The sequence below is a fragment of the Camelus bactrianus genome, chromosome 7, assembly GCF_048773025.1.
Source record: "Camelus bactrianus isolate YW-2024 breed Bactrian camel chromosome 7, ASM4877302v1, whole genome shotgun sequence".
Taxonomy (NCBI): domain Eukaryota; kingdom Metazoa; phylum Chordata; class Mammalia; order Artiodactyla; family Camelidae; genus Camelus; species Camelus bactrianus.
In genome coordinates, this window is record NC_133545.1 from 4,448,077 (window position 1) to 4,474,502 (window position 26,426).

The following is a 26,426-nucleotide window of genomic DNA, read 5'->3' on the forward strand; positions in this document are numbered from 1 at the left end:
AATAAGCCATGTTTTGACATAAACAACACACAGGGGGTCCTCCCTCTGCAACAATTATCCCAGGACACGGCTGACTTCTGCCTTTCCCACAAAGACATAAATCCTTGAGGGCAGGGACAATTTCTTATTCATAAATCTTTCTTTAGGACGTGGCAAAGCACATAAAATTCACTAAGCACTCAAGAATTTTTAATGGACAAACAAGTTAAGCCAACATTTCTGCTTCTTGCAAAGGAAAAGGAATTCTCTTTGAATGTGTTTCTCTTTTGAATACACACTGGCGGGAAGTTCCCAACACTCAGAGGATCTTACTTTATTGGCGTGGTAGCTCCTTCTGGCCCCCCGAGCTCAGCGAGTGGAACAAGATCCCACTTGAAGTGCAGCCCCCAGTTGAATCCTCCCCGCACCACAGGGGATGAGCTGTAGGCGAGCGTGTCAGCACTGATGATGTCGATCACCGGGCACACCACCGTCTGCCCGTCCTCCTGGATGGCGGCCAGCAGGGGCTGCAGCCACATCACGTTTACTTCACAGTGGCTGTCCAGGAACACCAGGACTTCTCCTGAGGAGGCAAACAGAGCTCCGAGAGCACCACAGCACTGGATTTAGGTCCGGCCGCCAGTTCGATCGGATGATGCATTTACAGGGTGTGAACATAACTGCCATCCTTTCAGCCCAAACAATTAAACCATTACTTCACTGCCAATCACAACCAGGGGGAGTCTTCTGGCCAGGAATTCTGCCTGGAGTGCACTGCTATGATTGAATATCAAATACAAACAATATGTACAACTCTTTAAAAAATTTACAGACAATTCATATCCTCCCCAATAAATAGATTCCAAGTCTCACAGAACAAGTCAGTCCTTTGGACAGCCAGGTGCAGAGTGCAGTGCAACGAAAGCGGCCAGCTGTGTGTAGATACTTCTATTGCAATTATTGTAATGGAAATGTTTATAAATTGAGTATCTATCTCCCTGCCTTAGTAAATAAACAGAGAACACAGCTCATCTTCACTGGTGACTCAGAACATGGCCTCATTTATCAATTACTGCTACGATGCAGGGATCCCCAGGAGGCAGAGAAGGTGGACACCTCTCATCAGCCACACAGCCCCACCCCCACCCCAGATTCACCACCTGACTGCCCCACGCTCAGTTCTGTTCTCCCATTTCCCACCTTTCCTAATTACCCCAGTCGTGCTGGCCACAGTGGCTCTCACCAGCCACGGGATACACTTTTCTTCTAGTTAGTAAAAAGACAAAAATCATAAAGACTTTATCACGCATTTTTAATTCCTCTTGATAAATGTGAGCAGGAATGAGGGACTGACAACAATGGCTGCTCTGAACAACTGAGAAACTTAGAATCTCATCATCAGGTAACATTATTATTCTAAAAGTTTAGCCATAAAATAAACTGACAGATTTTACATGAATTGCTTAAAGCACTGGATGCATCCTATTTCAACAGCAGAAATATCTCAAGCAAGAGAGTGACAGTGCCCGAGTCTTGCCTTTCAATATCTGTGAACAGGCCTTGGGAGGATGTAAAGAGTTTACAGCTCACCAGATGTCATTTAATGCAGAAAGGCAAACCATTCGACCTGTACACTATTCAATTCAATCAATGTTCCTTTGAGGAGAAAATGTATTAATAGCTTTTCTTAATTGTAAAAATGTTACTTTTTCAATTAAAGTCAAATTAACTAAGTGAGGTTAAGATTATACACAGTCGCTGAACCTCAGACTGATTTCCCAGAAGCTGGCTTACTTTTTTCATAGATTCTGAACTATATCTGAACAAGGACTGAAAGGTCTGAAAAGAAAAACTAAATGACTATTGTTATCTGGAAATAACAGACTCAGTAACACCACACTCTACCAGGACAATGTTCTGTGACATCATCTCACCATTCTCCACGAACACTCACAACCTTCTCTTTCTCTCACTCCTTCAGGAAGCCAAGTCAGTAAGTCTTTGACTAGACCTCTAGCGAAGGAAAATCATTAAGTCTGGAATTCAATTTGCATATGACTGCAGACTGGATGGAGGCGAGCTACTTCTCATTTTTTGTTAACTGCTCCTGTTCTGTGCAGGTTTAAGAGAATGGAGGGAAGAAGTAAAATTCTAAAAATTAAATCACAACTAACCCAGCAAATGGGACAGTGGGTGGTGACAGCAAGCGGTGCCAACCACCTTGTACCCCAGTGACTGGTTATCTTGAGGAGGGCAGTGTTCAGGAAGGTAGGAGAGTCTGTCTCTACTAGGGAACACCCCTCAAAGTTCTGGGATTCTCAGATGTGCTTCATGATTTTCTGTTATTTGCCACACCCAGGCACTACCTATAATATTAGATACCTAATATTTTCAAGCAAATTCATTTATTTTAAGTTAAATGCATTTTAAGGAAATTTTTAAAATCAAGATCATAAATGAAAATCAGGATCACCGACCTTCCATAGAGGTAACCATAAAAAGAAACACATCTGAACTGATACAATGTAACTGAGTAAAAACCAGATATATTTTCTGCAGAAGAGTCTAAATTTGATACTTGTTCTTTCTTTTTCAAAGGGAAGACTGTGTGTTGGCAAGGTTTTAAAAAGACACTAGCACTAATGGATACTTTGTCCTTGATGAAATCGGAAGGATTAAGAGGAAATTTTAAAATACTTTTATAGTCACGGATGTCAATTTATAATATTATGTCCATCTACCCAACTAAAACCATGATGCATATCACCAGTGGTATGCATTGATACATTAAGAAATGTTGGCAGAATTCAAATCAAACAGTTTGGGTACATATATTTTAAATTTTGTATTAAAAAAACCCCACAAAAGTTCAGTTATATTATGGTTTGGACTCTTCTCCTCATATAAGTGAACAAGATAAAAACCCATTTAAGAGGCAGCAGTTCACACTATCAGGGACCACTATGAAAACAGACCAGTGAGGACTCAAGAGTTTACCACCCTGGAGCCTGTGCTTTGGGACAACAGGGTCGGAGTTATGAAAAGTCCTTTCCCAAACTGAACAAGCTTCATGTCTCTTGTTGGGAATGCCCACTTAAGACACTACTTTTCACAGACCTCTGCAGAAATCAGGAACAGCTCCAAGGACAGAGAGAGCCCTCATCACTCAACACCCACCAAGAAAAATCAATGGGTGTTCTACCTGTTGCGTGGGCTGCTCCGATCATTCTTCCTCGAATCAATCCCTCACGCTTTGTATTTCTTATTATTTTAATTTTCCCAGGGATGTATTTTTGGATGTATTCATCTAGTTCTCCTTTCAAATCATCTGAAAATAAAGACTCCCATAACTGTTCAAATCACATGAGACTTAAGCACAGACATTTTATTTCTCAAGGTGTATCTGGTACTTGCAACAACAAACTATCAGGTAAATATTAGAATCTTCTGCTTTATTTTAAAAGAAGATCATAGCTTATCCTGGAAAGAGGGAAAAGGAAGAAAATTAGGGGTAAGAGCTGAAACAGCAGCCTAGAAAACAGTTACCTCAGTTATAGACTTACCTGTATTTCCACAGCAACTAGCACAACGCTTTGCCTGAACAATGTTTGAAATGAGTATCCTGAGTGAGTCAATGTCCAGCTGACTGCACATAAACCAGATTTAAAACAAAGAAAATGACAAGACATTTACATAAGTCTTACTCCATTTCAGAATAGCTGAAACAACTATGCTCCTACTAAGAACTATGTAATAGCAGCAGTAAATGTGACCTTTTATTAATTTAGCACCTTCCAAGGACATTAAGTATTTTTTTATAAATTCTAGCTCATTTACCTTTAAATTTCTTAAGAACTTCAAAGATCATGTAAGATAATAACAGTTCTTTCCATAGTTAGTATATAAACTATTGTAAATGATCATGAATTTCCCCTTTTAGATAAAATACCCACAAAGTAAAAACAAAATATAGGTTGACTTTAAAAAATTTCAACACCATAAATTCTCTTCTTCTTTTTTAATGGAAGTGCTGGGGACTGAACCCAGGACCTGGTGCATGCTATGCGTGCGCCCCAGCTCCTGAGCTACACCCTTACCACTTCAACACCATAAATTATAGAATTTAGTATTTAGCCAATCTTCTAATTGGTACAGACTCAAATTCATTTTTTTAATCATTCATTTTTCAAATTAAATTTTGTTTTCTATTTCTCCTGTGAGCTACAATACCCACACCAAGGTATGAGAACTTCCTGTGCACATTTCCTGACTATCGTGTATGTAAGTATACTGGCATACCAGTTCTGCCGCTGGTATTAGAGATGCTCAATAAATACCTGAGCTGTGAAAACTATGTGACTGACATACAGTTATCAGTGTGTCCCTGCAGCTGACTGTGCTGAAAAGAGAGGCAGGCTTGAGTTACGTGGACCAAGGGTCTAATGTCAACTCTACCGCTTCACAGGTATGGAATCTGGAGCAAATCACGTAGTATTTCCTCCTCTGTAAAATGGTGACACGACCTGTCTCACGAGATAGAGGAGAGCTGCATGAGTAGTGTAAATAAAAAAGCCCTCTATCCTGTTGTGTGTACACAGAATCATTCTTAGAAAGAGTCTACACTGAATTAAAGAAAGGTGTATCAAGTATGTATTGAATCATAAAATACTGGCCTTCAGAGATCATCTAAGAGCTTTCAGAAGGCAATCCACTTTTACCTGGGAACAGTGGATGTAACAGACTTACTAGATAAACCTAAGCCGAAGAATCACATCAAGTGAAAAAAGTCAGTCCTTACAGGTCACATGTGCATGATTCTGTTTATGTAACATTCTTGAAATGACAAAATCATAGACACAGAAACAAAATCATAGAGATTAGGGTCGCCAGGTATTAGAGACGGTGAGGGGAAGGAGGTGGGTATGAATATAAAGTGGTAGCACGTGGGAGATCTTCAGGGTAACAGAGGAGTCCAGCCTGTATCTTGATCGCAGTGGTGGTTACAGAAATCTACTCATGGAATAAAAGGACAAAGCACTGTACACGTAACACATTGTACCAATGTTAAATTCTTGGTTTTGAAGACGTAACCAAGAGGGGAAACTGGGTGAAAAAGTACACAGGAACTCCTTGTAACTTCCTGTCAATCTATAGTTGTTTCAAAATAAAACAATTTTTTTTAAAAGGTAAGCCAAGGAAAAAATTTCAAGGACCAAATCTGAGTAGCAGTTTGTAAACAGATTACAAAGATAAGGCAATTTCTTCAAAATAACCCTATAATCAGGCATTTAATTGTGGTTAGCCCTGTTGCAACTGCATGCAGGAGGGTCCTCCTAACCATTATGTACTGAATGGTCAGCTCTGCTGATGTGCTCAACACTCTACAACACTCCTCACCGAAGTCACTGTCATCGTCCACGAGGATAATTTCATGAAGAAGCCGGGCTGGCGTGCGGTCAAGGACGCTGTGCACCGTCCGGAGCAAGGCAGACAGGGCTTCATTGTAGAAACAAATAACGACACTAGCGACTGGCAGATCCGTCGGGTAAGACTTGTCTTTACATCTGTGAAGACAAATATGGGGACATTCTGACATTTTAAAAGCTCAAGTGTTCTGGGTTGTTCTTCACTAAATATTAACTGCCCCCTTGTGCAGACTTTCTTACATTTTACCAACGTTTAAAAAAGCATTTAAGAAACCAGTGTGGTTTCTTATTCAAGAGTTTTACATTTATTAATTTCTCCTTCCAATACCTACTACTTCGCTTATTGTTTAAGTCAACTTTTTAAAAGCTTGCATTTTTCTCTTTTTTGGTACAGAGGTTACATAAAAGTGTGTCTACTGAAATCTCTACAGTTTTTAATGCAGCACTCATTAAGCTGATGTTCAGTTTCTTCTCCTTGATGAGGCTTCAAAAGGAAGTAACAGAAGTATGAAATTTGGTATTTGAAAATTTTATTTTTTGCCCAATAATAGAAAAAGATATTAAGTAAACTATGACACGTATCAGGATAATGGAAGAGCTTCCATGTAAGCAACTTTTGATAAAAAGGGGTAAGTGGCTTTAAGCCATCACAATAAAAAACCCACTGATTAAAGAATCAAATCTGAAATTCCGCGCTCTTTTGAACAGCACACAAAGCCTTCCAAGGTCTGGGACCCGCCCACCTTCAGCCTCCTGCCATTCTTCCACCACAGCCCAAGTGAAGTGTCTCAGTCCCTTTGACAAACAATGCAACTTTATGCCTCAATCTGTTCCCTACGTGGGGAAATCCTCCCTGATCACTCTGGTCTGGAGGCCCCATTTCCTCAGTTCCCACCGCAGCCCTCACTCTTGTGGTACTGCATTCACTCATCTTCTTATCTACCGCCCCTTCCAGACTCCAAGCCCTGTGAACCAGGGACTGTGTCTTACTCTGGTCATTCCCTGGGCCTAACGGAGTGTCCAGCAAACAAGGAATGAACAGCTGATTGACCAGAGGAATGAAAGCCTCTGAAGAAACAAAAGCAATGAAAACAGAAAAGTGAGATAAATAGAATTCTTCACTGATTTTAATTTCTTTCTGTCATGAATCCAATAATAAACATTTATTTATGTGCGGAGGGTTATTTAATCACATGCAGTTAGCACCTCCATCCTTTCCCCCACATGATTTTAAATTTCAAAAGAAATACAGCAAGCTCTGGAACTTTGTTAGTACAATCTCAGACCACATGGCTTCAAACCTAAGGGTAAAAACCTGCCTTTAAGTGTTCTAGTATGCTGAATAATGAAGCCTAATTGCAAAATGTTAACACCATCCCCATGACTAATTACACTGGCACTAAAAGTACTGTTATTAAAATGATGAGCAGAAACTAATAAGGAACATACGCTGCATTCCTTGTATCCGGCACGTCTCTATGGTAGCCCAAGCGGTTACTAATAAGCATATTGAAGGCATGTTTCTGATACCCCAAGTCTCTCAACTCCTGATCACGTTCATTAAAAATCATACCTGCAAAAGAGTGTAGTTACAGTCAGTGCATTAAAACTGGAAAGGAATGCTGCAATTACTGTTATTATATTATGATCTTAAAAAAACATCTTGGCTCATGCAGGCATCTCTCATCTGTGTGGCCTGCTGTTGTCTATGACAGTGCACCCTAACAAACCCCTTTCTATTCCCATAATTTACCTCTGGTAAATTCTTTTACCAAACCCACATCACTATGTCCCCATACGGGCCGCGCCACTGTGGCCCACAACATTTGGTGGCCCATACGTGGCTAGGACTCCAGGGGAGCCCTTTGGGCTTCTATGGAAGTCTCCTCCTGGCTTGACTGAACGCTCCATTCTGGACACCAGAATCATCAGGGCAGGCTTCCCTCTTCTGCTTTCCTTTCCTCTCTCAGACCTTCCTGCTGCTCCCTAGCATTCGGAAATTCCCTGAAGTCTTGCCCAGGATTGACGAACCTTGGCTGGGCTACTCTCAGAGGGCCCTGAAACTCAATCTGACTGATGGAAATGACCCCAGCCCATAGTGGTGAATGTACATGAGAAAGGTGTCTGTTCTTTCCCAAATACTCTTCTCTCCATCTCCCCTTCCTCCATCTCTCCCTTCTTCTGGCTCTGGCCCAACCACATGGTGCACCTCTGTGCCTTCTCTATGCTCTTTGCAGAGCACGCCTCCAGACTGGCCGTGCCTCCTGCCTTCCATCACCGCACCAGGTAGAAGTCGCCAGTGGAAGAGTCCCCCACTTTTTCCCTTTTTGGCCTCTTGTGCCAGCTTTTTAGCCCTTGCGCCGGCTGGCTTCTCCTTCCTAGGGGACACCCAAAGTGTTAGAGCAGGCAGATAGCTAGATATGAGCAGAGAAAGGGGGACACAGACCAAATGGCAGGAATTAGGCAGAAAGGAGGGGCACAGGCCAAATGCAGGAAACCACACATCATGTGAGCAGCAGGGATCCTTGGGCAGAGAAAGAAAAGCTGGAATCTTTGGGCTGATAAGGGACCACACCTTTCGGCTTGAAGACCAACAAAGAAAGGTCAGAAAAGTTAGGAATTTCCAGTGTCTGAATGTAACCTTTTACTCATTACGCCCTCATTTCAATAAAATTAGCCTTGCAGATCAGAAGTACCCATCATGCACCGACGCCATGACACTTCCGATCCAGACTAAATAAGGACAAAAATCCCTCCTCCCTTTGGGAAGGTGGAGTTGGGATGATAATCAGGGAATACGACCCCAAACCCTTCCCTCCCCAGTGACTATTCTGCTCATTCATTTTTATACCCTATGTAACCAACTTGCCAAAGAAACTCAGGGCAGCCGCTCACCTGAGCCTGCCCGCTCTCCCCTGAGAGTGTACTATCCATCCTTTAATAAAATCCTCACCTTTACCTTTTTAACCTCTAAGTCTTGTCTCTGAATTCTTTCTGGGACGGGACAAGAACCTGGAACACCAGTTGCACCTATTGGCGACAAAAGTAAGAGGATGCCGGGGGTTTAGACTTTCTCTTTCTGGGCAATACTCCAGAGCAGAGTCTGCGCTGATTTCCTTCTCTTTGCTTCTTCTATTCCTTGGGGCTCACCTTTGGGTTGCATTTTAAAACACTGGTTTAAGTTTAATTCCCAGACGTTAAAGAAAAGCAGCTTATCTTTTTCTGTAAGGTTGCCTGGCCCTAATACCAACTTCCATATCAGGAGACCTGGCCCCTTCATGGGACTCTGAGCTATAATCACCATCTTCCAGCTTGATTCTTTCTGTCGCAAACTGGGCAAATGGTCTGAGGTCTCTTATGTCCAAGGCTTTACGGCTCTCTCTCAAAACTCAGATCTGGTTCTAGAAGGGACTGTCTGATGAGAACTCATACTGGTCAGTCTGTGGCGGCCATGCATGTATGTGTTTTGTACCTTGTGTTCTGTCTTGTGAAATGGCAAATTCTGGTTCTGTTCCACCACGGAGACCTCTTGGGCAAATTCTTGTCTGACTGGAAAGATTTTAGTTAATAGCTTATGACTAAGAAAAAGATGGTATTAAAACAATATTTAGACACCAGAAAAAACTGGTGTAGGGAAAACTCTTAAACTGGTTCTTTTTGCATATGCAATTAGAAAAAACTAGATACTTTTTCAAAATTCTGACCCTGAGAGAAAATCTCCTAGGAGAGAAGAGATGAGAAAAGAGACAACAGGCAAGCCAGATAAGTGGCCACCACTGTTGCTCATTGTGACAGGACCAGAGGTGTGGCTCCAGAAATAATCCAAAACCCACCAAACCTTTTACCACTCCAAAAACCTCCCCTACTTATCTTAAAGAGACTTGTAAGTATCTTAAAAAAAACCAACCAAACAAAAAAACCTTCCTGATCCTGAGGGAAAACTCATTCTAGGAGGAACTTGCCTTTGAGATGCAAATATTCTACCTGGTCTTCTCCAGGAACCCTTATCTCACCATCTTCTTAAAATGCAAATTTTGAGAAAGAGGGCAAGGCACAGCTAACAAGTAGCTGTCCTGCCCTTGGGGATTTTTACAAAGTTTAATTAAATTATTACAAAACTACTGTAGGTTAGTTTCTAAAGCTCAGTAAACTAAATGTATTTCATGATCCTGTACAGAGTTAAGTTAATCTCACTGTTAGGTTTATGGTCAACTGCCTCTACCTAGTACTTCTGAGTTACCTTTCTCCACTCTAAGGGTCTGTTCAGGCCCCTAGTGATAATACTAGCTGGGATTCCTTCACCAGGTCAATTATTACCTGCTCTAATTTTGACCATAAGTATGAATTTTCTTCTAAAGTAACCAGATATACAGTTCTATAGAAGATTTGTGATATAATGGTGTAACTCTAGATATGGGAAGAAGCAACAAGAGGGATATTTTCCTGGGAACAGACTAGTAAGACAGGTGGTCTGCTGTTAATAAGGCCTAGTCCAGTAACAGCACATTGAGTGGTCTATCAATGAAATCCTCGCCTGCCCTAGGAATGAGCACTCCTAGCACCATGGGTCAAAATGGTCATGAAATGCCTCCCAAGCCATGGTCGCCAATTTATGACCATGAGGACACCTTCCATCTGCCTCTACAAGGATTAAGTTGCAAGCCACTGAAGTGGCACCGTACTGAGCTCAGGGCGGAGATCAGGAATGAGGCACTCTGCTCTGGGGAAACTAGCAAAACAGGCCTTCAGACAGTTAGATATTTTCAGGAGATTCTATGAACTCAAATTCTAGCATCTCCTCATATCTAGAAAAGCACTAAGATCATTAATGGTGACATCTACTTTGGCCATTAAGGAAAGCTGTCTTACAAAACCACATGGTTCTTAACATCCCACCCAAGGTGCCCGTTCACAGTAATACAGACTGAGTGCTGTACTTTTATCCCCAATGAGTCAGGTATGTCAATGCTTACAGGAAAGTAGTCACTGAACAGGTCTCTGACATTTTCTCCAATGCCTTTTCCTAGATCTATGAAGGGATAAGGTCCTTTTAAGACATTCTCAAATTTTTTGTTTTTACTGGGTTTAGCTATTTATCTTGGTATCCGCCTACTTTTGTGTTGTATTCCTCTCTTACAAAAACAATTGTCTCTGAGCTCCAAGATCTGTGATCTTAGGAACAAATACACACCACCTACCAAAACTGCTGCCACAAACCAAGCCAACATCCCTGTGATGCAGCCCTTGGACACTGCCAGGGTCTCCTTCCACTCCCACCTCTAAGGCTGCAGGGATGTGTGGGCCCCATAACCCTGGACAAATTAGCACGCAGGCAGGAAGTAGATATGGAAGAGACCTTTGCCCCTGTCCCAAAGACTTGTCACTGCCAATCTGTCAGGGGGAATGTTGGACCAACTGACATCCTTCAAAGTCCAATGACCCCCATTTCTGGGCTCTCAAATAAAGTACATTCTTTACTGGGCGTGTTTCCCCTAACAAACTGATAGCCCCAGGTAATGTCTACCTTATCAGAGTCAAATCCCTTGGCCCTTCGTAGACCCTAAACTTGTCACCTACAAACAATCAGAGATTTGTGCACAAGCCAATCAGGAACCTTGTGACCCGAACTTATAAAACACCCCAACAGCCGGCCCCTGCAACAGCAGGCCCTCAGTGCTCATGCAGGTACCTCTCGCCTATGTGGCCAGATGTTGTCTGTAGCAGTGTGCCCTAATAAACTCCTTTCTGTTTCCATTTTAAAAAAAAAAAATCTTGACTTTTAACTTCTTATAACCAATTAGCCATGTTTCTCAAATCTAGTTTGTCAAAAAAAAGTAAACTGAGGTTAAAGTCAAATTTTTATCAGTCTAGCTCAAAAAGCAAGTGTGCCTTAGCCATAAATGACACCTGCTCACTAGCCATAATCTTAAGAATATTTTCAGGAGAAAAATTTAACTATGATCAAGAAAAAAGAGACAATGATGATTTTTTTCCACGAAAGCAATAGATTATAGAACCCATATGAACAATAGGCCCCAATTAAAGGCAAGGTTTTTTGCTTTGTTTTTATTGAAGTATATAGTTGTTTTACAATGTTGTGTTGATTTCTGGTGTACAGCATAGTGATTCAGTTACATATATATATATATATTCCTTTTCATATTCTTTTTCAATAGGCCATTACAAGGTATTGAATATAGTTCTCTGTGCTATACAGTAGGACCTTGCTATTTATAAAGGCAGGTTTTTATATAAACTCCTCCCCTAAAAAATTAGAATACTGGTAAACCTTTCTATAAAAAGTCTCTCGTTCCAGACTTTAATCAGCTTCAGTCAAGAAAGTCTTCCACAGAGCTAATCAAAATCACTGTAATTTAACATCCTTGCTCTAATATCATCAGAAACCTCACCTTTATCTAGAACAATAAAATCTCCTTTTGCTCTTTCCCATATCAGAACTTTATAGCCTCTCCTCACAGAATGACTCCCTTGTAACAGCATTTCCCAAAGTCTGGTCATGGAAAACTAATTCCACTGGACATTAACAGATGTCAAAAAGAAAAAAAAAAAAAGACTTCATGGTCAAACAATTCACAGGAACACTGGCTTTTAAAAGTCGAGTAGGGTTTTTTAAATGATAGGGTAACTCCGACCCTTTAATAATGCTGGGTGTGAGGGGATGGGATACAGAATACAGTGTCTCCCCAATTCATTATTTGATTTATTCCTATGATTTCTTCTAAGGGTTTTAGGGTTTTAGCTCTTACATATAGGTCTTTGATCCATTCTGAGTTAATTTTAATATATGATATGAGGGAAGGGTTCAACTTCATTTCTCTGCATGTGGGTATCCAGCTATCCCAACACCATTTGTTGAAAAGACCATTCTTTCCACATTAACTGCTCTTGGCACCCTTTACGAAAATCAAATGACCACAAACGTTACTTGCCCATAGATGTTACCTGACCACAGATGTCACAGGTTTATTTTTGGACTCTCAGACTATCCTCTGATCTACATACCTGTTCTTATGCCAGTACCACATTGTTTTGAATACTGCAGATCCATAGGAAGTTCTGAAATAGAAGTTCTCCAACTCTGTTATTTTTCAAGTTTGTTTAGGCAATTCAGAGCCCCTTGGAATTCCGTATTAATTTTAGAATTAGTTTTTCCATCTTTTCAACAAAGGCCATTGGGATTCTGATAAGGTTTACATTCAATCCATGGATTGCTTTGGGTGTTACTGACATCGTAATAGTATTTAGCATTCCAATCCATGAACCTAGGATATATTTTTCATTTATTTAAGTCTACTTTTATTTCTTTCAATAGTATTTTATAGTTTTCACAATGTCGAAATCTGACACCTCCTTGGCTAAATTTATTCCTATGTATTTTATTCTTTCTGATGCCACTGTAAATGGAATTGTTCTTCCAATTTTATCTTCAAACTGTTCATTGTTAGTGTACAGAAAGACAACTGGTTTTTGTGTTGATTCCCTGCAACTTTGATGAATTAATTTATTAGCTATAATCATTTTTTGCATATTCTTTAGGATCTTTTTATAAAGAATTTAGCTTTTCTCTTGGCCATTTAGGTTTGGCACTTCAAATACCTATAATTCTCTTAAGGCTTCTTTCAAAGGCAAACACAAAGTCCATTCAAAATGGTAAACCCAATGTTACTTCTTTATAAAAGTTTTATCAAAATAATTGAACAAAAATCTAGAAATTTGGCATTAATGTTTCTTAAAATGTCCAAATGGCTGTTTGAAAAATATTAGATGGTATTTTTTTACAAAAACTAAAGGAAGCACTAGCTCTCATTTCCTCATATAATTATAAGTACTTTTGACCTCATGTATTAGAAAATGATTAAGTCCTAAAAATTGATTTTATTTCTTTGAAACTATGATGAAATGAAAAAAAAAATCTGTTTTAACATTTCCTTTATAGTCTGTGGATCTTTCAATCTCTCAAAATCTCTTACTATAGGCTTTTACTCCTAAATTACTTACTATTTGATGTTTCAATGAGGATCAAATTTTTTTTTAAGTTTTAAAGATAACCAACATGGCTCATTTACCTCTTAAAATTGCTGAAATCAGGACTCTACAACTATAGCATTTGAAGATTCTTGCTTTGAAATTCAATAAAATACAATTTTTGAAGAATAAATGTTTCTGTTTTATAAACTATATTTAATACATAGTCCAGCACCTTAATAATTCTTATAAGTAGAAATCTTATTAGATATAAGTAATCTCAGCTTATTTCTAAACCCAATGGTTTGTGTTCTGTTTTAATTAACTGCCTTTCAGAATATATTAAATATAGTCATCTTTCAACCATTCTTTCCCTAATTAAATAATACTTGCAATTAAAATCTTCCCCCATAGGTTCCATTTTTTTTTCCAGCCACTTAATTTTTCATTTTTTTTTTTTTCTATTCTGGACCTTATGAGTTTCTCTCAAGTCTTCATGAAATATTGAAGTCAGAACTGGACAAAATAGAATACAACTCCCCACTGAGTCTGCAAAAGTCAGAGGACCTCAGCTAGCCCATGAATAAAATAAATTGCTGTGGGGAAAAAAGTCACATTTCTAATCCTCTGAGCAATACATGATTTAAAAAACAATTAAATTTAAGCTTCCAATGATTAAACACTTTGAAATGCTGCTAGCAAAAATCAAATACACTTACCCAATTCAGAAGAGAATTTCATGTTGCCTTTTTCTGGATCTTCAATATGATTATCTACCACATCATCAATTTTGTTTGCTTTGAATTGTGATTCTAATACTTGACTTGGACTTCGAGTGAAACGGGGATAAAATTTTTTGGGGAATGGTCCGTGGGGTCCAGACCCCTTGATGGGCACATTCTTAAGTGGCTGAGTCACTTCACTGAAGTTGAAATAAACAAAAAGCAAAACTGTCCAGGTTGCAGACGTAAAAAGGCATCCATAACAGAAATACCGAACTGTGACACTTCCCATTATAGACCTAGCATAGCTGAAGGGCCATTTTCAGTTTCCTAAAAGAGAAGGACAGATATGTTAGACACTTCAATACACTTATAAATCAACTACCAAGTTTGTATTCACTGTTGTCCACACCATCAAGTGGCACTTTAAACTATTTACTTAGGACCCCTGTGCATACCGTTAACCAAGAGTCAAGCATAAGAAGATACATGGATAGCACTGAATGAAAAAAATAAAAGGATTCAACGGTTAAAACTGCAGGCCAATGTGTTAGTGTTCAGAAAACAAAACGGCAGCAAAATAGCTGACTTATTCATTTGCTCATGTTAATGGATACTTCTTCACCTCTGTTCTGGATTGTTTTCAGTTTGGTAATTTTTTTTAGGTTCTAACTTTTCTTGATGAAAATACAAGTACCACACATGTCATGACAGTACCTCTAAGGTTCCATCTAACTGTAAAACTACAAGACTATATCTTTTAGTCCAAGGATATTAAAATTTGTTATTAAAAACCAGCAACTTGAAAAAACAATTTTACTTTCCAAAGATTAAACTTGCCCTACTACCCACTCTAGATTCAAGAGTTACATTTCAAATTTAAACTGAAAGAGTTCAAATAATTCTACGTTCCCTCTCCTTATGTCTTATAAACAATATGAGATTGAACAGCATTTTTTCCCTAAGCTTTCTGGTAATATCTAGTTTTCATGGAGGCCCCTCACAACTTCCAGAGGAATTATTTGTAAAGAGCCCAAAGCACATCTGAAATACTTCACTGAACATTAGGGCAGAGAAACCCTATTTAAGTAATGTACACAAAGAAGAAATCTACAAAGCAATACTACTTACACACTACTTCTTTATTTCTACAGTATGAAATAATATAAAAACTATTATCATGCTCCCCAAATCAGGACAAAGCAAATCAGCATCAGTAGGCTCCAACATTCAGCTGTTTTGTACAATGTTATGCCATATGCCCAGAAGACAGTAAACAGCTCAATTTCCTAACTATCTGCCAACCAAGAACTGTTAGTTATTACACTACATGTCAATTCAAAAGCTTAAAAAAAAAAAAGAAAACAACACCCAAACAAACAAAACTCCCAATACTGTAATACCAAAGGAAATGACTACAGCACAAAAGGCAAGTCAGTACCAATGACAACGTGGTCATGTCAGCTGTCAGCACTTTTTAAATTAAAGACATGTACAGAGAAACAACCACTTTATTTAGAAGTGGAAGAAAATGTTCTCTAAGCAAGGTGAATGGAGCCATCAGGACAAATGAAAAGACAAAAAAGGTGCAAATTTGCAACCCTGCAACAAAAATGTTGAGAATAGGGTAGGAACATTTAGGTGAAACATTAGGTTTCAACTAAAACAATCACTGTAACTTCCTAAAACATTTGCTTAGGCATAGGTAAAAAGCAAGCAGACAAATATCAAAAATTAAAGGACTAATTCCTCAAAAGGCCATGAAATTCTGAAGTTCAAGACTAACTGCACAGGCTGCTCTGATTCCATAAAGGACTCTGCATCCACGGAGCCAATCCGTTCTTCAACTGTATAAGGAGATTTATATTTAGATTGTTTTCCTCAAGCCACTCCAGGCCTTCCCGCTTACACCTTAGCCTCCTGGACCCTGAACCCAGAAGGGAGCCACGCAAAAGCGGCCAAGAGGGAAAGCCAGCTAATCCCTTCTCCAATCACAAGGAGCCAGAGGGCACTAATCAAGGCCTGTTCCGTAAAGCAGCTCTAGACAATGGGAGACACTCTGACATGTGGTCCGCATCCTTTTCTTTATCCCAAATCCCACCAGCATGTTGGGCAATGTCCAGAATCCTTCAAAACCACAGCTCAAAATGCCTTGATTTGTAACCTTCCCCCACATTCTACCTAAGTGACCCTGCCCCCACCCTTGATCTCATCATCATCCAGAACAGATCAATGAATCTCTTAAACATTAAATTAAAAACTCACTCTGACAGAATCTTAACTCCCCAGCTGTGCTGTTCTTACCTATACTAGCAGCCATCCCTTGGCATAAAGCAGTGAGCGCAGCAAGTATCTGAGGAAGAGCTACCCATGAGAGGGCAGAGCAAAAGCAAGTCTTCAAGAAGTGTGCCTAGTGGGGTCAGAGTTTGCATCTTATAGACCACATGCTCTGACCACAAGGCAACTAAGTTAAAAACTAATCAATGACAAAAAGGTAACTAGGAAACTTCGAAAATGTCTAAATGAAAATTAGAAACTATCTAGAACAAAACAGTAAAAATACTACTTTTCATAATCTGTGGGATATAGCAAAAGCCAAATTTATAGCCTGGGATGCTAATGTTGGAAAATACAGACCACAAAACAATGAATTTTGAAAAATAGAATAAGCCCAACAAAAATAAAAGGAAACAAAAAGAGTTATATAAGGAATTCACAGAAAATGAAAAGGAAACTAGGTAACAAAGCCAAAAATTGATTGTTTAAAAGATCAATAAAATTAACAAAGCACTGGCAAGACTAATCAAGTAAATAGAGAGAAAGCAGAAAAAATTACACAGAAAATGAAAGAGGGCATAAATACAGATGTAGACTAAAAATAAAAGTACTGTTCATAAATTCTGGTGAAATGGATAAATTCTTAGAAAAGTATAAATGCACAACAGACTGGAAAATCAGGAAATCTGGATGGCTGTAATAGTCCTTTTGAGTATTAAACCATTGCAGAAACACTGCTAGACTAAAAAGACAGTTCTAGCAAACATGTGAGGAGCAGATGAATATAGTCTTATGTAACAACCTCCAAAGAACAGGAAAAGAGGAAAAGTTCTCTACTCACTTTCTGAGGCTATTATCCTGGTAACAAAACAAGGACAGTATAAGAAAGGACATTAAACACAATTTCAGATTACAAAAATCTTAAAGAAAACATTAAAACTGGAATCAATAACATTCTAAAAAATGAATACATTTTTTACAAGGCTGGTTCAATATTTGAAAACCTATTATCATTATCTACTACCTTAAAAAAATGAAGGGAAAAATGCACATAATTTGGTCAGTTGAGTTTGTAGAGATTACTAAACTTCAACACTCAATTCTTAGCAAACTAGGAATTAGGAAATCCTTAACCTGACCAAGAACACCTCCAGATACCTTACAGCAAAAATGATACTCAATGGTGAAATGATGACAACCATTTTCTTTAAAAATAGAAACAAGATAAGGATGCCCACATCACCACCATAAATATAGTATTGACAGCAACAGTGCCAAACTACAGGAAACTCTAGAATGCTTATTAAAAATATAGATTCCTGGGGCTCTGTGCCAAATATGGTAAACCAGAATTTGCAGAGGTAATGTTAAGGAATCTACAGCTTTTAATAAGCTTCCTAGTTAACTAGGATGCATGACCAGATTTGGGAACCAAACAACAGTGTAACAAAAAGACAAGATTAAATTCTAATCCCATTCTGTCATACTTGTTATGCAACTTTAGAAAAATTACCAAATTTTCTTATTCTCATTTTCATCAACCAGATTCCAAGTTAACAATACTCTCTATTTTACTGGATACTTGGAATTAAATGAAGTAATAAGAATTATAAGAGATAATATATGTCATCAGGCACAACGATTAACGCACAAACACTATGATTCACACTAGACCAAGATAATCTCCATAAAAACTGTGACTACTTTTTCTTGTTTCTTTGTTCACTGTATTCCCTTCACCTAGCACAATAAATGGCACATAGAAGATGTGGGAAAATATCTACAGAATGAAAGAATAGAGTATAAATTCAATGAATGTTAACTTTTTCCTCTTTCTCATTAGGTCTAAATTTAAAATATGATATGGAAAGGTATTTGTGACCATTTGTTCCCTATAATGACCTACAAGCCCCTACCTGATGGTCTGACTGTATTTCCCACTACTTCCCTCCTCATTCATTCTGTCCTAGACACAGGGCTCCTTCTGGGTCACTAAGTATGTCAATCGCACTCCCACTTAGGGATTACGCATTGGTTCTCCCCTCTGCCTAGAATACTCTTCATCCCAGCTAACTTCACCTCTATTGAATCTTTGCTCAAATATGACCTTCTCAATAAAGCTCTATCTAGACTATTGTATTTAAAACTGCAACTCAACCACCGAAGACTAGCACTTCCAATCTTCCCTACTCCATGTAATTTACCACTTTTATTACATAATTCCTTATTCATTATGCTTATTATTTATCTATCTCCCCCTGCTAGAATGTAAGCTTCATCAGAGCAGGAGCTTTCTGTCTACCTCCTGAAGTATCCCGAGATTATAACAAAACCTGGCACAAAGCAAACATTTAATAAATATTTGTTGAAATTAATGAAAAAATTACTGTAATATGGTTAACAATATGCTTGCAAAATGCTGGGATTTCAAAACAAAGGTATCATTATCCTGTATGAGTCAAGCAACACCTTATTACTATGCATGGAGAGCATGATTACCTTATTTCAACAACAGTATGAAAACTAGGTATTAAAAAACAGCAGGCTCTCATTTTCCAGTTTCATAAATTAACTAAAAGGTCATTGTGATAAAAACAGGAGGCTACTTTCCATTTTGTTTGCTGCATGATTTTAGGCTACCTCTTGGCTGTCAGCACTTAATGGCAAAATGAAAAAGGTCTTTCCTAAAAGTCTCACCCATAGGATCTGGGTAACGCTGTCCAGATTCTTCACAGAACACCTCACACTCATCCTCTTCACAACAGCTCAACATCAACAATCTTTGTCCTGAACCATAAAATGTAGTAATTCTCAACAATCCCATCAGATAAATATTATTTTTTCAAGCTATATTATGATAATTTTTAGAGAAAAATTTTAATGTAATGAATCATCATACTAAATTAAAGAACCTATAGAAATGAGAGGAATTTACAGAGTTAGGTCACTTTCTTTTAAATAATTAATCACAAATCTTCAGAAGCAAAAGACTTTAGAAGTCTTTTAGACAGGTCAAAAAGTTAACACCCAACTATAAAGAAGTGGAAACTTAATCAAGTGTCTGTAATACAATAAAATAACAGTTCCTTAACTGCTTAAGGAAAGAAATTAAAACATCCAAACAAAAATCAAAAGCTGAAAATTTAATCTAATCTATGCTAACAAGTAATGAATCCAGCATCTATACAATGAAGGCTTTTTGCTTCGTATTCTTTGCTATCCCTTCTATACACTCATGGCTTCAATTTCCAAGGCTGAAAGCTTTTAAAATGAAGGTCAAAGCAAACATTAAAGGTTAGTTAATAAAGAAAATAGCTAGTGACCAAATGCTTTCAATCATAAACTTGAATAGTTAAGAAAACTAAAACTTCAGCAGTTAGGTATCAAAGTAACACATTTTGCAAAAGTTAAATGAATAAAAGGCTAACCACCTGTGTACATGAATTTTCTGTGAGACTAGAGAGATGGTTTCATGCTTTCCTCTAGTCGTGGTCTGGTAGCTGCTCAGGAACAGGTGCCTTTAGTAAGCTGAGAGTCAGGCTTTAGCCAGGGACATACCAAAGAAGAATGGGGAAAGGTACGTGCAATGTGCTGATTAGAATGACAGACCACAGATTTAAGACAGACAAGGAGAAATGGGAGGATGTGGAAGAATGAGGCAGGATGAAAAAATGTGGATGGGCCAATGGTGGGGCTCAATGATTGTTGGTGTCATGTTACCGGAGAGTGACCTGGAAAGACTGAATGTTATGGTTGGAAAATCAGATGTCAATACTCAGACTTTGGAGACACAGTTAATGAGAAGGATCCTTCCTAGATACACAGCTGGAGCTATCCCAATAAGCAATTTGCCTGTAGTATAAGCACTGCTATACTTACTGTAAGCAAACCCCGAGGACAGGATCACTTCCATCTTTTCAAATCCTTTATGTTTAATAAAGTATCTAGTGTTAACAAGTAACAAATAATTGTTTGTATGATTTTTTAAAGTGCATTTGTGCTTCAAAAGAAGTTACAGGACATTGTTTAGATTCTGTGCAATGTGAAATCTTAGAGTATAATATGTGAGCAGAGCACATCCTGGGAAACAAATGTTTACTGTGAAGGAGGAGGAGGAGAGGAAGAAGACATCTAAACAGTTTAAATGGATAGTTTCATTAGACACTGTCATTATTATTATTATCTTCTTTTTTACTGAATTATAATTGACTTACAATATTATATTAGTTTCAGGTGTACAACATAGTGATTCACTATTTTTATACACTATAAAATGATCACCACGATAAGTCCAGTTACCATCTGTCACCATCTAAAGTTATTACATTACTGACTATATTTTTTTCTTTTTTTTTTTTCCTGGTTCAAAGTAATGGTTTATCTCCACCTGTAACACTAGCGGAGTCCAAAACAGACTCACATACATAGACATAGTTTAAATGTAACAAAGAAAGATTTGGACTATGTACACAGAAGAAGGGAAGGGGATTTTTCACGTCAATCTTTTCCTATTTTGCAATGCCTGAGTAGTAGAAACTAAACATTTTTTCCCAATTCAATTCAGTATAACTGACTGTATTTTCTATTCTGTATATCACATCCCCATGACTTCTTTTCTAACTGGAAGTTTGTGCCTCTAAATCTCCTTACCTATTTCATGCATCCCCCACCCCATCCCCTCTGGCAACTACCAGTTTGTTTTATGTGTCTATGAGAGTCTGTTTCTATTTTGTGTTTGTTTGGTTTTTTAGATTCCACATATAAGTGAGATCTTTCTCTGACTTATTTCACTTAGCATAATACCCTCTAGGTCCATCCATGTTGTCACAAAGAGCAAAATTTCATTATTTTTTAAAGGCTGAATACTATTTCATTGTATTATACAAATATATATGTCACATCTTCTTTATCTTTTTAACTATCAGTGGACACATACATTGTGTCCCATATCTTGGCTATTGTAAATAATGCTGCAACGAACATACGGGTGCATAAATCTTTCTGAATTGACGTTTTTTTGTTTTCTTTGGAAAAATACCCAGCAGCATATTTGCTGGATTGTATGGTGGTTCTATTTTTAATTTTTTGAGGAATCTCCATAGTGTCTTCCACAGTTGCTGTTCAAAAACCAAGCTTGTTTTTGCTACCATCAGCACCCACTGTTGTTATATCAAAAGTGCTTTGTGGCAAACTACTTAGGTCACAAAGGTCTAAAATCTCATGAGATCTCAATTTAAATTCCGGCACCATTATCAGATTACAGTGAAGGGAATTTCTAAATAGCACAAAAGCTGTCGCTAAGAAGACCCATTTTGAGATGCTTTTCATAGTCATCTTCCAGTAACAAAGAACACAGTACATACCCACTACTAAATTATGCTCAAAAAAGTAGTTAATATATAAAGTTCCCTAAGACAATGCCTGTTATACACTGTCACGCTACAGATGGATACTTAAAATCATTCCAGTAATTTTCTAGTCACAAACTATCAAATGTACTAAACAATCTGACATTTTTCTTCTGAAAATCACTAAACAATCCTAAAGTAAAGGCTAACACTGGGAACACAGTAGGAGCTCTATATGCTAGACAAGGTGCTGGGGATTCATATTTTAAGCTCTGCTATTATGCATAAAAATCAGAAAATCTTTGTTGAGCAGCCTGAGCTGGTGTGCTGAATTAAGAATGCTGAATAAGGAAGCACAACCACCCACACGGGGGCAGCAGGCAGCTCCTCTCAGCAACCCAACTCCCTTTGGAGAAGTGAAACCCACAGGGTTTCTCTGATTGAAGGTGCTGGTTCAATACACCCACGCAAAGGATGGAGTCACGGTATCTACATGGATCCCAGAACTGGGGTTGGGGGCACGGGCACAATGGGCCGGGCTCTGCCCCAGGTCATGAGCAGGAGACAGAAAGTCAGATTGGGGTGGCCGTTACTAACTTAATGCATGCTTAACTCTAAGTGGCTATTCTAAAAGATGCCCTGGGAAAAGAAAAGTGGGAACTTATGGAGGGCACCCTAAACTCAAGTCCTTATCCAAATGTCCAGATTCTGGGTGTGAGTAGAATTATCAAAGTTATAAAATGCTTAGGCAACAACTCAGAAAAATAGTTATTGTCCTCAAAAGTTGTATTTCTCATCACAATACAGATGAGCCGAAGTTAAAAATTAAAAACCACCTGAAATATCACCTTTATTAATTTTCTTTTGTAAATTCTACCAGTTATTTTTAATCATTCTACATTAGCTGTAAAATGTTATACTGCTATTAGCAATTACTGAAAAATACATTTAATAGACTCAGGTTAGTGGCATTATGGATAATGTTCTACTTATTTTATTAAAAAGAAATACAAAGATATGTATTACTTTAGCAATCAGGGTAAAATTCTTCTTACAAAGTTTTCTTAGAAAAAAACTGAAAAATATGAACAAATTTGGAGAGGATTAAATATTTGAAGGTTTCAAACGAAATATATGGTCTTTTAACCTCAAGAACAAAGGAATTTTAGCATACTTAAAGGAAGAAATACTTTAATTCCATTAATTTGTCAAAAGTTTGAGAATAAAATTTAGACGCTAAATCTAAAAGCATGATTTGAAAAACTTTTTCCTCTATGAACCATTATCTAGTCTAAAATTCACATGCCTCTTTAATGTCCATCTTTTCTTTCTTTTACTACAGACTAATGAGACAATTCTATTTAACTAAACAAGACAGCTTTCATTTTCCTTCAGTACAAAATAATTCTCATAATATTTAATGAAGTTTAAAACGTCTATCTTTAAATGTTAGGTATTTTCCTGTCAGTAGATTCCAGCTATTTTCTCATCAGTATACTCTATATTCCAAAGGGTCAAACAGCAAACATTTGTTAGCTTTTTCCATAAAAGAGACACATTCATATTTTAACTGAGCTACAGTCATGTAAGTACAAATACTGATTTACAACAGTGCCCTTCCTACATACCCTGTGAAATTACCAGGTGATGACAACACAAAAATACACATTATTCTCATTCCTTACCTACCCTGCAGACGAGAAGAAAACACTGCCACCAACATATTTCGTAATTACAAATAAGATTATTGAGTTAGGAAAGGTTCAGAGCAAATTCCAGACATCATATGCTCCCTGAGAACAATCCTTTGATATCCCTCTGATACTTACAAATTGATGGAAGAAAGAAGAAAATTTAATTAAACACTAAAGAAAAGGAAACTAAAAGGACAGACAAAATGACAAAGTAGCTAAAATAACCACACTTAAGACGCTGGCTTGGTCAGTGAATATGGGCTGGTAGAGGCTATTTTTTTTTTGTAATCCTTAGAGTTTTTATTTGGTTTGTTAATTAGCATGCATACTTGAATAATTATATCTACTGTCAACGGGTGGAGGCTGACTATATTCTTAATATCCTCTCTGATCAAATGCCCCAGTAGAAAGGAGCATCTCTTCCCGGTTAAGATCTATGGACAAAGGACCACAGCCTCACAAGGGCCTGTACAACAAACATTTACTTCATGAAATCATTACATTCAAGGTCACTCTAACTGTATATTCCACTGTATGTATTAAACCTTCATTATTATGATCTGTCATATTTTAATTAATTCATTTCTGACCCCAGGTGTCTATTCAAGATTGCCAGGCATATTCAGGAAATGCCCTGACTGCAGTTGCTATTCTCTTGGTCAAAAAAAAAAAACCCCAGCTCATATCATGTCAACACAGGGGCCAAAAAATCAAATATAGACATAAGCCAAGCAGATAACAGAGGAAAGAGAAAACATAAGCGTGGTGCTCCCCCACCTAAAGCAATCCAAAAATTACAAAAGCTGTTGATCAGCCTCAAGACTGCAACTTCTGACAGAGGTGCATAAAATGAATAGTACGCCACCACTTGCAACCCCCAAAACTATAAAAACTGTTATCTCTTGTTCCCCTTCTGACCCTAAAAAGGGATAGTAAACCAAAAGTACATCAGATAAAGATGAAATAAATGAACAAGAAAAAAATGGTTGCTAGAAATGTCCTAAGATTTACAAATAACTGAGCAACTAAAATGGCTTTAAGCGCAGCCAACATGTACAAGCATATGTACATCCATGGTCAACATGGTCTTCTATAGCCAGCTTTGTCCTAGGGTCCAAAGACATACTAGTGGAGCTGACCACACTTAATCATGGCTATTGAGTGTTTTATTCTGCTGGCATGTCATGAGTCTCTTGGGGTAAACAGTGCTGACAGTGCTGGTTTATGTACATTAGTCAAGTATGCAAGGTAAGACTAATCAAACAAGAACAAAATACTAGTCTCCAGGGTGCAAAATAGACAAGGAAAGAATGAGGTTTCTATCTTTTTCCCTCTTGATTTTAGAGAAATTAAGTAACCTGCTTTAAGGACACAGCTAGGAAGGAGAGAAACTAGATTCAAATCCTGGTGATCCGATGTCATCCCTACGTCCTTAATCACTCTGTCATACCACCTGGCAAGGGAGAGACCAATTATTTCCTGTTTGCCGCTCTTTGAAAAATGTAAGTCATCTAGTGCTTTTCTTAAACATAAATTTGTTTCCCACAAGATTCAAGGTATCAGTAGTTCTCCTCCCAAGCAAGATGTTTGCCTCTCTGGATTTCTATCATCTCCTAACATCTTGGCCCAGTAATTTTTTACAACTTTGTAAATTCTCAGGCTTTTCAGGAGCACCAATGAGCTTGAATTAAGTTACCCCGTCTGCCACTACCAGAAGCACAAGGCCAAGGTTACATTCCAAACTGTTGCTTTTGTATTTCAAAGTGAACAGGTTAGGTATTCCCAAAAAGAGACCATCAGCAAATCATAATGTGACAGAATTTTTGAGCCTTTTTCAGAAAACTCATTTCTGAACGCAATCTACAACCTCAAAGGTTTAGAAAGGTAATCGAATTGATGTGGCAAATGGCCAATTTCTATCCTAGCTCATCCTGCTGAATCAAGCTGTAGGAAATCAATATAGCAGACGGTGCCATCTGCACATCTTCTCAAGCCTCACTGTCCTACACAGTCTGACTTCCAACTGCCGGCACCTGCATTTCCAGCCTCTGGAGCCCATCTGCCAATGTGCAGGGCAGGCCCACAAACATGGGGGAATGTGTCCCTCCCTAAAGGCAGCCCTCAGTAGTGGACTGGTAAAAATACCAGCTCCTGCACACCCTCCCCATCCAGGATAACTCTGACACCTGTGTTCTGCACTGGCTCCCAGCACTCCCCAGCACAATTAAGCTTTAAATTGCCCACAGTGGAAAATGACTTGAAAATATACCCTTTATTGGCTAGCTTTCCCACCTCTCACCTCCTCATTCTCCGACTGATAAGTTCTGGGATTACTCAAAAATGAACAATTTGGATATGAATTTATATCTCAGGGTTTGCTTCAGGAGAAACTCAAACTGATAAAATCAGGTTTCAGCAGCAAAGGGACAGCTTGACAAATTCTTACATGTACTAATTTTTTATTTCTAAATAGAAAATTTAATAAAGACTGAACTACTATAGCCTTTGTTGCCTATAAAATGCAAAACAATGCATACAAAAAGTTTTTCTGACAAGTTACAAGATATTTTCACATTTGCAAAAATTGAACATTTCAAAGTGATATGCTTTTCTAAAGAAAGCAAAAGCTATGAGACAACATACCTTGAAATCATTATTAATCTGCTGATAAATACGAAATATCAGCTTTAGCCTACATAATCAACTAGATACAAAAGCACAGTCCCGAACCTATGCACCTAGCTCAAAATGGCAAGAAGTCATAAAATCTAAGTTAAAAAACAGGGGGTGACTTCTGCTTTCAACTCCAACATGAAAAGAGCTTAGAAACCATCACTTCCATCCTTACAAGGACAAACTGAAAATCAACGACACTTTAGAACCAATCAGGGAACTAAGGTTACAGGACAAACTGCCACCCCAAACCCGGAGACCCACAGCTGGTATCTGTTTACCTAGAGCAGAAGCTGCTCAAGCCATAAACCACTGCTGAAC

At 38.2% G+C, this 26,426-nt stretch overlaps 1 protein-coding gene across 4 annotated transcripts in view; it reads right to left on the minus strand.

Moving 5' to 3' along the window:
- GALNT11 (polypeptide N-acetylgalactosaminyltransferase 11) overlaps positions 1-26,426 on the minus strand; it is a 48,105-nt gene that overhangs the window by 12,390 nt on the left and 9,289 nt on the right. Inside the window, exons 1-6 of one of the 4 annotated variants that reach the window (XM_010952486.3) lie at positions 14,572-14,695; positions 14,111-14,443; positions 6,855-6,978; positions 5,377-5,543; positions 3,182-3,307; positions 313-562 (exon numbers count right to left, since the gene is read on the minus strand). In XM_010952486.3, the coding sequence (XP_010950788.1) occupies positions 313-562; positions 3,182-3,307; positions 5,377-5,543; positions 6,855-6,978; positions 14,111-14,405 (962 nt within the window). In that variant the 5' untranslated portion in view covers positions 14,406-14,443; positions 14,572-14,695. The other 3 variants (XR_012507990.1, XM_074366716.1, XM_074366717.1) reach the window with 3 other exon arrangements.